An 11,184-nucleotide genomic window follows, 5' to 3' on the forward strand; every position below is an offset into this window, starting at 1 on the left:
TCCCTCCTCCCCAGTCCCCCAGCCCAGCAGCTCTGCAGGAATCATCATCACTTTATTGCAGCAATCGCGGGCAGCGTTCTGGGCACCTTCAGCAAAGCCTGTTGAGGGCTGTGACCCCCAGTTCTCCCCCACCTGGGCCCTGTGCCTTGTGAGTGGGGGGCCAGGGACCCCCTTCCTTGGTTCCTCACCAGTCCCCCGGCCCAGCCCTCCTCCTGGCTTGTGGGGACACCTTGGCAGCGGGGTGGGCAGCGGTGGCAGCCCGTGGCGCGCCGTGGGGCGGCACCGTGGGCGCTCTGGCCGTGCTGGCAGCAGCAAGCCGTGGCAAGGAGCAGGTCCCCGGGGTGCCCTCAGCGAGCGTCCCCCTCCCCGTCGGCAGCAGAGGCCATGACGCTGTCGATCCAGGCCGCGTAGGGGGCGATGCGGGTGTAGATGGCCGGTTTCTTGTAGTTGCCACAGACGCGGGAGCCGGCCGAGACCACCCCCTCGGCCACCCCGCCACACACCAGGGGTCCACCGGAGTCTCCCTGCAGGACCAGACCTCATCAGCACGGCCAAGGCTTTGCTGGGACGCCGCCAGCACAAGGGGCACCCACCCTGGGGACGCCGTCCCCTCCTGCTCCGCTCCCCTCGCCTCTCCCGGGCTGGGGCATTGTGCCCCTTGCCCCCTCCGTGGCTCCGTGGCTCCGGGTGTGTGGTACCTTGCAGGTGTCCTTCCTGCGGGAGTCGGTGCACATCATGTTGCGGGTGATGGTGCCGTCGTGGCGCGTGCGGTCGTTGCAGACGTCGCGGCTGAGCACCGGCCGCTCCACCTGCTGCAGCCTGTCGGGCCGGGAGCCGCTGTGGTCCGTGGTGCCCCACCCTGCCACCTCGCACACCGTGTGGGCCGCCACGTCCCTGTCCTCCCGCTGGAAGGGCAGCACCCGCACGTCCGAGTTCAGCTCCGCTTTCTCCTCCAGCTGCCGCAAAGCCACGGGGCGCTCGGGTCACGGGGGCAGCCGTGCCCGGGTGCCAGCAGAGCCCAGCCCTGGCACCGAGACCACCCCGGCCTCAGCCACGCTCAGGGCTTCACCTCCTGAGTGGAACCCCAGAGCCCCCCAGCCAGACAGCAGAGCTGGAGCGGTGAGGAGGATGGAGGCACTTGGACACAGCTCAAAGCTTTGCTGGGGGAAGCAGGGATGGTCCCATGGGACCGGCCTGAGCGTGAGGATTTCCTCCAGCAGTCAGTGACCCTGCAGCGTGCCAGGGGACAGTGGGATTTGCAGGAATGGGGAGGAGGGTCCCCACCAGCCAGCAGCCCACCTGCAGGAGGAGCAGGTCATCCTTGTTGTTGTGGATGTTGCTGCCAGGGTGGGGGAACTGGGCGCGCACTTGGTACAGGCGTTTGTGGGGCTCCGGCTGCGTCAGCGAGTGGGCACCCAGCAGCACCTGGAAGAGTTTGCCATCCCTGGAAGAGAGTCAGAGCGTGGGACAAACACCTCGGGGTGTCACTGCACCCAGCCACGGAAATGGGGTGCTGTGGGGGGGTTGCAGAGCCCAGCAGGGAGCTCTGGGATGCCCTACAGCCGCTGCCCAGCCCTCTCTGCAGGTGGGGGCTGAGTGCCACGCTCTGGCACTGGGGTCCAGGCTCTGCAGTGGGATTTGGCCCGAGCCCAGCAGCCCCCGAGCCCCACTCACGTGTCCTCGGTGCAGTGGGCAGCGCTCAGCACCCACTGCTCGGCGATGAGGAAGCCCCCGCAGACGTGCTGCCCGTCCAGCTGCAGCGAGGCCATGTAGGGCTTCAGGTGGGGCCTGGCCTCAGAGCCCCTCAGGATGCGGCCCCGGGGCTGCCCTGCAGGAGAGAGGCTGGGATGAGGGGCACAGGGAAGTGTCACTCCCCATGTCCCTTCCAGGACCCATCCTTGGCGGCACCAGCACCTGGCCGCAGGTGGAGGCAGAGCTGGGGAGCTGGGCAGGCACCCCCCGTTCTGTGTCAGCACCCTGGGGTGCAGGGGGAGCACTCACCATTCACCGGGGCCCAGAGGAGCAGCAGCAGAGCCAGGACAAGGACGGGAGCAGGGCTCGGCCCCATGGCTGCAGAGCCCGGCGATGCCTCTGCCCGGCTGGGGGTCTGCGGGGGCTTTGGGGTTTTGGGGTGCTCGGGGGCTGCGGGACGCTGCTCACCAGGGGCTGGGGCTGGGACTCGCTTTTATGTCCAGTTCGGGGCAGGAAAGGGGGGGCGGAGGGAGCGGGGGGGGTTTCCGCAGCGTGGGCTGAATGTTTTGAAATATTCAGCTTATAAAAGGGGTCAAGAGTTCCCGGCACAAACAGCGCGGGAGGAGGAAACAGCCCGGCCCAGCTGCCGGCCCTGGCACCAGCCGCCGGGGATTTCTGCACCGGGGTTTATAATGCCGAACAAGTTCAGGCTTTTTGGCAAAAGAGAGCTCCGGCAAATTCTATCCCCGCCCTCCCAGGAGCGGGGCCCCCTCCCGGCATGGGGGGCCGGTCCCCGGAGGGTGCTGGGTGGGTGCCCAGGGACACAAAGCCGTCACCCCTGCCCCGAGGGGGTCCCGCAGGGCTGGGGGGGATGGCAGCCGCGGGGGCGGTGTCCGGGATGCCGGTGGCCGCGGCAGCCCGGTCTCCTCTGCCTTTCTCCCCGGTGCCACTAAGCGGAGCCACCGCCCCGGCTCCCGCCCGGTGCCGGCGCCTCCCCGAGCTCGGAGCCCCATCCCGGGCTCGTCCCCATCCCCGGAGCCTCTCCCCGACCATCGAGACCTCGCTGCTTCCCCCCTTGCCGCGATGGCCACCGTGGCTACCCACGGCTGGCACCGAGCGGGGCTCCAGGGACACCCCGCGAGGGGCTGGCGCCCACCCTCTGCTCCTTTCCCTGCTCCAGGAGCTTTTCCAGCCCCGGGCTGCCGCGTTCCCTTTGTCCGGCTGCCCAGACCCCCCATCTCCTCGACCCCCCAGGCCAGTGGTCAGCGGGTGGCCGGACACACCGGCCGGGCTCTGGGGGTCCCCGGGGCTCGGGTGTCCCTCTGCCGTGGTGGCTTCGCCTCCCCGCTGTCCCCACGTGCTGGTGGCACAGCTGGGCAGGGTCGGGGCAGTGTGGTGGCGTCCTGGGAAGGGGCTGAGCCCGGCTCAAAGCCGGGATTTTCCGCAGGGAGAGCAGCTTAATGGCAGCTTGCAGGGATTCGGGATTTCCGCGTTAAATGCGCCGGGAGATTTCTGCCCGCTTAGGGCCAAAAATGGAACAAGGGCACCGTGGGGAGCCCGGGCTGCTCAGACCCGGGACAGGACCGTGGGAGGGTGGTTGGGAGGAACAGGGGAGTGTGGGGTGCAGGGAATGGGGTGCAGGGTGGGATGTGGGGTAGGGCACAGCCGGGATCCTCTGCAGGGTCAGGACAGGGGCAGGTGGGGCTGGGGGCTCTGCCAGGAGGGGCTGGGAGCCTCCAGAAAGCAAAGGGAGCTGCACCCACCTCCCCAGGCCCAAATCTGGGAGAGAAGGATCCTGCTTGAGGAGTCCTTGGCACAAGGCTCGTGCTGGGGGTGTCCCCGGGGGCACTGGTGAGCGAGGGTCCAGGACTGCCCCGAGTCACCCCCTGAGGAGCCCTGGGGTGCCACGGGCAGGGCAGGCGCTCCCCGGCTCACAGAGCCCAGGGGGGGCTGGTAGAGCGCTGGGGCGGTGAATTTTGGGGTCGCGCACCCCCGTGGTGTGCCCCCCCCCCGCTTGGCCACCCCTCGGGTCCCCACCAGCCGAGGCAGGGGAGGGGGCTCTGCCGGCCAGGAGGGGCTTGGGGCAGGGGGCACCCTCCGCAGCACAGGGGGACAAGGGGCGATCGGGGGCTTGGCTGTGGAGGCAGCCCGGGCTGGGGGCGGCCCCGGGACCCCCCCGGTGCCCGGGCACGGTCCGGGCTGCGGAGCGGTGCGGGGAGAGCTCGGTCCCGCCGCTGTCCCCGGCCCCGCCCGGCTCTTTGTCTCGCCTCGTTCTCCCTCCCGACCTCCCGACCCCCTCCCGACGCCCCCAGACCCCATCCCTGGACCGACAGGGGCTCGGCGGGGGCTCGGCGGCCCGGGAGGGGCCGGGGGGCTGCGGGGCGGAGCGGGGGGCGGCGGGCGAGGGAGGAGGAGAAGGAGGAGGAGGAGGAGGAGGAGGAGGAGGCGGCGGGGGCGGAGGAAGCCGCCGCTCCCCGCGCTCCGCCGAGGCAGGAGCATCCCGGATCCCGGGGACATCCCCCCCTCGCCGCCGCTGCCGCCGCCCCCCGCCCCGGGGCCGCCGCTGAGGTGAGTGGGGCGCACGGACGGGCACAAAGGGCCGCTCCTCCTCCCCCGACACCCCCTCCCCTCCCTCGGCCCCGACCCCCGCCCGCGGCTGCGGCACGGTCCCTGCCAAGGGGAGGTTCCCCGCTGCGCCCCCGCCCTCCCGGTTAGACCCCCGGTTAATTCCCCGTTATTTCCCCCCCTCCCCGCTCCATCCCCGTTATCCTCCCCCCTCATTTCGGTGCAGTCTCGTGGGGCTGGGCCGGCGGGGTTCGGGGAGCCCCATCCCCGGCACACCCCCCTCTGCGCGCCCTCCGCAGCAGCCTCGCCGCCTGTCGCGGTGGGGAGCGCCTGTCGCGACAGACGAGCCTCCGCCCCACCTGTTGTCACAGCCCCTGGCTCGGCTGGGCACCCCCGGGGCACTGGGGGACACCCCGGGGCGCCGGCACCCCCGGTTCCAGCTGTGTCTCCCTGGTGAGCGGGGGCAGTGCTGTGACCTGGGGGTGACACGGGGGTGTCCCTGCAGGGTCAGGGGGTGGCTCGGGGGTGCTCGTCCCCCTCCAGAATCAGGGACTTCGAGGGGTGACCAGGGGTGAGCTGGCTGCCCACCCCCTGCCGTGTGGTGACCCTGGTGCCCCCACAGGGTGCAGGCACAGCCCGGTGGGACCCCCACTCCTGCCCAGGACCATGATCCCCCCCAAGGAGAAAGCCCGCGCCCCCAAGGACAGCATGACGCTCCTGCCCTGCTTCTACTTCGTGGAGGTGGGTGTGGGGTGGGTGGGCACGGCGTGGGGGCCATGCAGGGGGCTCTGTCCCGGGCCCTGGCACAGCGGGTCGGGCTCTGTGCCCCGTTCTGTGCCGTGCCATTGCTCCGGGGTGTTTGGTCCCCGCTCTGTCCCCACAGCTGCCCATCGTGGCCTCCTCCGTTGTGACGCTCTATTTCCTGGAGCTGACGGACCTCTTCAAGCCGGCCAAGGTTGGCTTCCAGTGCCATGACCGGGCACTCTCCATGCCCTACGTGGAGACCAACGAGGAGCTCATCCCTCTGCTGATGCTGCTCAGCCTGGCCTTCGCTGCGCCTGCTGCCTCGGTGCGTCCGGGCTCATCCTGCTGTGGGGTTGGGATGGAGCTGGGGATTGAGGTCTGGGTGCCTGGCAGTGCCCAGCATCCATCGGGAGGCTCTGCCCAGAACCCAGCCCCCCCCAGTCCCACCTGAGCCAGCGGTTCCTCCCCAGATCATGGTTGGGGAGGGCATGGTGTACTGCCTGCAGTCCCGGCTGAAGGGCCGCGCCGGTGCCGAGGGCAGCATCAACGCTGGTGGCTGCAACTTCAACTCCTTCCTGCGCCGCACCGTCAGGTTTGTGGGTACGTTGTGCCACAGCCTGGGCAGGACCTGGGGGCTGGAGGGGACGTGGGGTCACCCTGGCTGTGACAGCAGGAGAACGGCCCCACCCAGACCCTGGGCACTGCACCAGACCCACCCCAGTGGATGCCCAGGGCTGGGTGAGTCCTGGTGGGATGGGGGTGACCCACTGCCCCATCCCTGCCATCCCCAGGTGTCCACGTGTTTGGGCTCTGTGCCACAGCCCTGGTGACAGACATCATCCAGCTGGCCACGGGCTACCACGCTCCCTTCTTCCTGACCGTGTGCAAGCCCAACTACACACTGCTGGGCACGCCCTGCGACGCCAACCCCTACATCACCCAGGACATCTGCTCAGGCACCGACAAGCACGCCATCCTCTCCGCCAGGTACGTGCCAGGGGAGCCCTGTGCCACAGTGCCAGCCCTCCTGCCCCATCCCAACCACGTCCCTTCTCCCTGCAGGAAGACCTTCCCATCCCAGCACGCCACGCTCTCGGCTTTCGCTGCTGTTTATGTGTCGGTGAGTTCCCAGCGCTGCCTGGCACACGCTGGCTTGGCACAAGTCCCATGCCATGGCAGCTGTATCCCTCTCCTGCTGGCACAGACAAGCTCTGCCCAATATTCCTGTGCTGGTCCTGGGTGTGTGCAGGCACCTGCAGTCCCACACGCACCCAAGAGCTCTGTGTGTGTCCAGAGCCGTGACTAACAGCCTGTTCCTGCCCCAGATGTATTTCAACTCCATCATCTCGGACAGCACCAAGCTCCTCAAGCCCATCCTGGTCTTCGCCTTCGCCATTGCTGCTGGCATCTGTGGCCTGACCCAGATCACCCAGTACCGCAGCCACCCCGCCGACGTCTACGTGGGTTTCCTGATCGGCTCTGGCATTGCCGCCTACCTGGTGGGTGCTGGTGCTGCCCGCGGCCCAGGGAGGGGCTGGGGGATGCTGGTGGGGCCACTTGGCTCCATACTCTCCAGAGCAGCTGTGGCCACCCCATCCCTGGGAGTGTTCCAGGCCAGGCTGGACAGGGCTTGGAGCAACCTGACCTAGTGGAAGCTGTCCCTGCCTCTGGCAGGGACATTGGACTAGATGACCTTTAAAAGTCCTTTCCAACACAAACCGTTCCAGGATTCTGTGCTTCCCCTTCCCACAGGCTTTCCATGCTGTTGGCAACTTCCGTGCCCCAACGGAGCGTGTCCCGGCGCAGGCACCGGCCAAGGACGCGCTGCGGGCGCTGACGCAGCGGGGCCACGACTCCGTCTACCACCAGAACAAGTCGGTGAGCACGGACGAGCTGAACCCGCAGGCGCGGCTGGAGGAGGCGGCACGGCCGGTGCCGCGCGAGAAGAACTCGCTGGGCAGCCTGAAGCGGGCCAGCGTGGACGTGGACCTGCTGGCCCCGCGCAGCCCCATGGGCAAGGAGAACATGGTGACCTTCAGCAACACCCTGCCCCGCGTCAACACCCCTTCCATGGACGACCCCGCGCGGCGCCACATGACCATCCACGTCCCCGTGGACGCCTCCCGCTCGAAGCAGCTCATCACGGAGTGGAAGCAGAAGTCGCTGGAGGGTCGGAGCATGACGCTGGCGGAGGAGGCGGCGCAGGGCCGGGCCGTGGGCGAGCCGGGCGAGGAGGTGCCCCCCTCGCTGTACCCCACGGTGCAGGCGCGCTCGGCCGAGCGGGCGGCCATGGGGCCCCGCGTGCTCATCCAGCCCCGGCCGGGCGCCTCGCAGCTGGTGCACATCCCCGAGGAGAGCCAGGCAGGCGCCGGGGCCGCGGCCGGCAGCGGGGCGGCCGTGCGGGCCAAGTGGGTGATGGTGGCGGAGAAGGGGGGAGCGCAGAGGGTGGCCAACCCCCCGCGCCTGATGCAGGTCATCGCCATGTCCAAGCAGCAGAGCCTCGTCTCTGTCACGCCCAAGCACTCGGAGACGTCCTCGTCCTCCACCAGCTCCGACTCCTCGCAGTACCGCTCGCCCTCGGAGCGGGACAGCTCCAGCATCATCACCATCGACGCCCACGCCCCTCACCACCCCGTGGTCCACCTCTCTGCTGGCAATGGGCCCTGGGAGTGGAAGTCGGGGCCGAAGGGGCCAGAGGGGCCTGACGCCTACGAGCTGGGTGAGGTGGGGAAGGATTTCCACGGCTTCCGCCCAGCCAAGAGCGCCGGCGTCTCCCCTGGCTCCTCTGTCAGCGACATGGAGCAGGACGAGCCGCGCTATGGCAGCCTGGCCGCCATCCCGGGGGCAGCAGGGGGTGGTGGGGAGCGGGGGGAGGCCCCCCCCGAGGGGCTGCTGGCCACAGCCAGCCGCGACTCCACGCTGCGGAGGAAGCCGGCCGAGCGGGACGGGCCGGCGGACAGCGAGGTGGACCTGTACTACAAGAAGATGCAGGCAGGCCGCAGGTTTAAGGACTGAGCCCTGCTGCCTTGCCAGGGCCCCACGCCCCTGCCCTGATCTGGGGGGGCTCTGTGATGCTGGGGTGGCTCTGCGGGGGATGGCAGGATGGGCTGGCTTTGCTCTGGACCAGCATGGCCACGCTGCTCCTGAGCCAGCTGAGACCCCTCTGGGACCCCTGGCATGGGACCCTGCTCCTGCTCGGGCAGCTGGTGGGGCTCTGCGCCCCCAAAGCTGTGGGGCTGGGCAGCTCCAAGCACTTTTGACTTTCTTTTTCTCTCTAACACTGGTGCTGACATTTCCAAGGGGTTATTTTATTCCGGCTCTGGAAGTGGATGTCTGTAGGGGGGCGGGGAGGGACAAATGGTGCTGAAGGGCTCTGGGGGGGACTGGATTAAGGGGTTTACCAGGGGGAAGAGGCTGCTGTGGGGCAGCAGGCCCTAGCTCATGTGGGGGTTTGGGGGTCCTGTGACACCCCCCATCCTGCACCACCGGTCTGTGTCAGGGAGCCTGAGGGTGGACAGGCTGGGAGGGGAGGTCTGCCCGGCGCTGTGGCTCTGGGCGTGAGAGGCTGTAAATACTGCAGGGACTGGAGAGAGGGGGGTATTGGGGTGGGGGTGCAGCGGGGGCTGAGCTCTGCCCCGGGAGGAGCAGCCCTGGGCTGCAGCTGAGTTTGGGGGGAGCAGGGAGGGGATCTCCAGGCTGCGAATGTCGGGCAACAGCTGGAGCTGCTGTGGTTTGAAAAGCAAATAAACACATGGATGTTCCCTGGCTGGGTTATTTTGGCAGGTGGGGGCAGCTGAATCTCACGACTGTAGCGGGGGGTAGGACCAGGGCTCTGCAGGAATTCCCAGCCTTGGGAAGCAGTGGGGCAGCCATGTCCCCCCACACAGGACACTGCGCCGATGGCACCAAACTGCCACTGCCAATTGGATTAACAGTGGATATCCCAAAGCCTTTGCCTTGCAAACATATGGATTATCCACATAACCCCGACTCGGTGCTGGAAAAGCCACCCGGGATTAGCAGGGGGGTTGTGGCAGCATCTCGTGGCGTGGGGGGTTATGGGGGGTGGGAGACGAGGGGTCCAACTCCAACCAGCACGAGGCCCTGGGGCTGCTCCATCCAGCTGTGGTGCTGGGGACCCCGAGAGGTGACACGGAGAGGTGACCGGAGAGGGGACACGGAGAGGGGACCCGGAGAGGGGACACAGAGAGGTGACACAGAGAGGTGACCGGAGAGGGGACACGGAGAGGGGACCCGGAGAGGGGACCCAGAGAGGGACCCGGAGAGGGGACACGGAGAGGGGACACGAAGAGGTGACCCGCAGCCGCTGGCCAAGGTCGCCGGGGTTGACGCCGCGCTCCGGCGGTCCCTGGTGGGGGTCGCGGCGATGCGGGGGCTCCCAGCCCAGCAGCCCCCCGTCGCCCCCGCGCTCACGGCTCATTGCGGTGCCGATGGCGTCACACGCCGCTTCCCGCCGCCTCTGACCCAGCGGTTTCCATGGCAACTGACAGCCCCGCATCGCTCTCGCAGTCTCGGGCAACCCCCCAGCCCCGCACCCGCCTTGGGCAGCCCCCCCCAGCTGCTGCATGGCTTGGGGACCCGCGGGGTCGGGAGGGAGAGGGACCATCCTCACCCTCATCCTCATCCTCCCCCCGGGTTGCAGCAGGAGGGGCTGTCAGCCCCCGCCTCATCAGCTCCAGCCTGGGCTCTGCCTCGGCACCACACGTGTCCCGTGTCCCTTTTCCGCTGGGGACACCCTCTGCAGGAGTCCCCGGTGTCCCCCGGGTGAGCCCCAGGGACAGGGCTCGCCTTTGTGGCACACAAAGGGCTCAGCCCCACTCCCGGCCCCGCCCCGGGGCTCGCTTTACCATTTGGGATTCCCAAATCGCTCCCCGATGTGGGGTGAGTGCTTTGGGGTTCCGGCTGGCAGCTAATTCCCTTTCTGCACCCCACGGTGCGGGGGGCGTGGGGAAAGCCGGGTTTTGGGGGGCTCACCCTGCACGCAGCCCCTTCCCCAAGGCCGGGCTTTGGGGGCTCACCCTGCACACAGCCCCTTCCCCAAGGCCGGGCTTTGGGGGGCTCACCCTGCACACAGCCCCTTCCCCAAGGCCGGGCTTTGGCAGCTGGAAGGGCTGCGCGGTCCCGCTGCAGCAGCCCCGATCTCCCCCGTTTTCCCGTTAAAAACAGCGTTCAGGGCAGTGTCAGAGGCAGCCCCGGCACGGGCTCTGCTCTGTCTGGGGCACGGCTGGGGGGTTCTGCCGGGGGAAGGGGCAGGACACGACCCCCCAAAGCCACTGCTGCTCCCATGGGGACCATCGCTGCCACCCCCCGTGCCAGCAGCCGATCAGCGTCCGAGGGGCCAGGGAAGGGCACAGGGACGGGCACAGGAATGCCCGCGATGGTTGCAAAGCCTGGGCTGGGCCCCAGCGAGCTCAGGGCAGCAGCCCCGGAGCCACGACCCTGCTCTCTCTTGAAGGGTTGCATCGCATCGCCCTCGGGCCGGCTTTCACAGGCAGCTGTTACAAATCCCATCAGCCTTTCAGAGAACAACAGTGGTCCCTTTCAGCAGCCCCCCGCTCCGGCAGGACCCCCTCGGTAACCCTGGAGCCAGAGCTCTGTGCAAACGCCTGTGGAATACACGGGAGCATAATGGCAGCTCAGCCCGCAGGGATGGGCCCAGCAGGGCCACAGCAGCAGCTCCAGGTGGGGATTGTCTCCCTCCAGGACACTTTTGGACAGGACTCTGAGCAGAGCTGAATGTACAGAACCAGATCCCTAAGGAAGCACTCTGCTCCTGAGGAGAGATGGGAGCTGCATCTCATCCCACAGGATGGAGAACGCCACATCCAGCCCCACAGCTACAGCACAGGACTAGAGAGAGGAGGGTTGGACTCAAAGTGGGTTATTTTTCATGGATATTAGCCAGAACGTATGGAAAGTTTAGGAACATGAAGTAACAAAGTGCTGGAGTGTGACACAGGCAGGGCATCAGTGAGGGCCCCACAGCCTCAGGCCTTGGGGCTCTGGCCAACCCCATCCATGGCTCCAGGGAGACAGGGACACGCACTGCCAGCTCAGAGTGTGGGAAAAGTCAAAAGTTAAATAAAATGAGGCAGCTGGAATTACATGAGAAGGAAAAATCAGAAGCAAAACAGGCACAATAAAGAGGAGGAAGATCAGGAG

At 67.9% G+C, this 11,184-nt stretch overlaps 2 protein-coding genes across 3 annotated transcripts; one reads left to right on the forward strand and one right to left on the reverse strand.

Annotated features, from left to right (window-relative positions):
* Window positions 1-31: 31 nt before the first annotated feature.
* On the reverse strand, window positions 32-2,162 carry LOC120513444 (complement factor D-like). Its single transcript, XM_039732909.1, has 5 exons — window positions 2,002-2,162; window positions 1,675-1,828; window positions 1,300-1,444; window positions 699-956; window positions 32-524 (listed from the first exon to the last, which is right to left on the reverse strand). Exons 1-5 carry the CDS (start codon window positions 2,066-2,068, stop codon window positions 348-350), a joined length of 801 nt encoding a protein of 266 aa, XP_039588843.1. The 5' UTR covers window positions 2,069-2,162; the 3' UTR covers window positions 32-347.
* Window positions 2,163-4,103: 1,941 nt separating this feature from the next.
* PLPPR3 (phospholipid phosphatase related 3) lies at window positions 4,104-8,652 on the forward strand. 2 transcript variants are annotated; one of them, XM_039732798.1, is made up of 8 exons: window positions 4,104-4,260; window positions 4,880-4,998; window positions 5,141-5,326; window positions 5,472-5,601; window positions 5,793-5,988; window positions 6,064-6,121; window positions 6,327-6,500; window positions 6,754-8,652. In XM_039732798.1, exons 2-8 carry the CDS (start codon window positions 4,924-4,926, stop codon window positions 8,014-8,016), a joined length of 2,082 nt encoding a protein of 693 aa, XP_039588732.1. In that variant the 5' UTR covers window positions 4,104-4,260; window positions 4,880-4,923; the 3' UTR covers window positions 8,017-8,652. The 2 variants fall into 2 exon arrangements, with proteins under 2 accessions (XP_039588732.1, XP_039588742.1); XM_039732808.1 differs by having other exon boundaries at window positions 5,472-5,593; window positions 6,754-7,840.
* The last annotated feature ends 2,532 nt before the right edge of the window (window positions 8,653-11,184 follow it).

This window comes from Passer montanus, unplaced genomic scaffold (assembly GCF_014805655.1).
Source record: "Passer montanus isolate IOZ18808 unplaced genomic scaffold, ASM1480565v1 scaffold112, whole genome shotgun sequence".
NCBI lineage: Eukaryota > Metazoa > Chordata > Aves > Passeriformes > Passeridae > Passer > Passer montanus.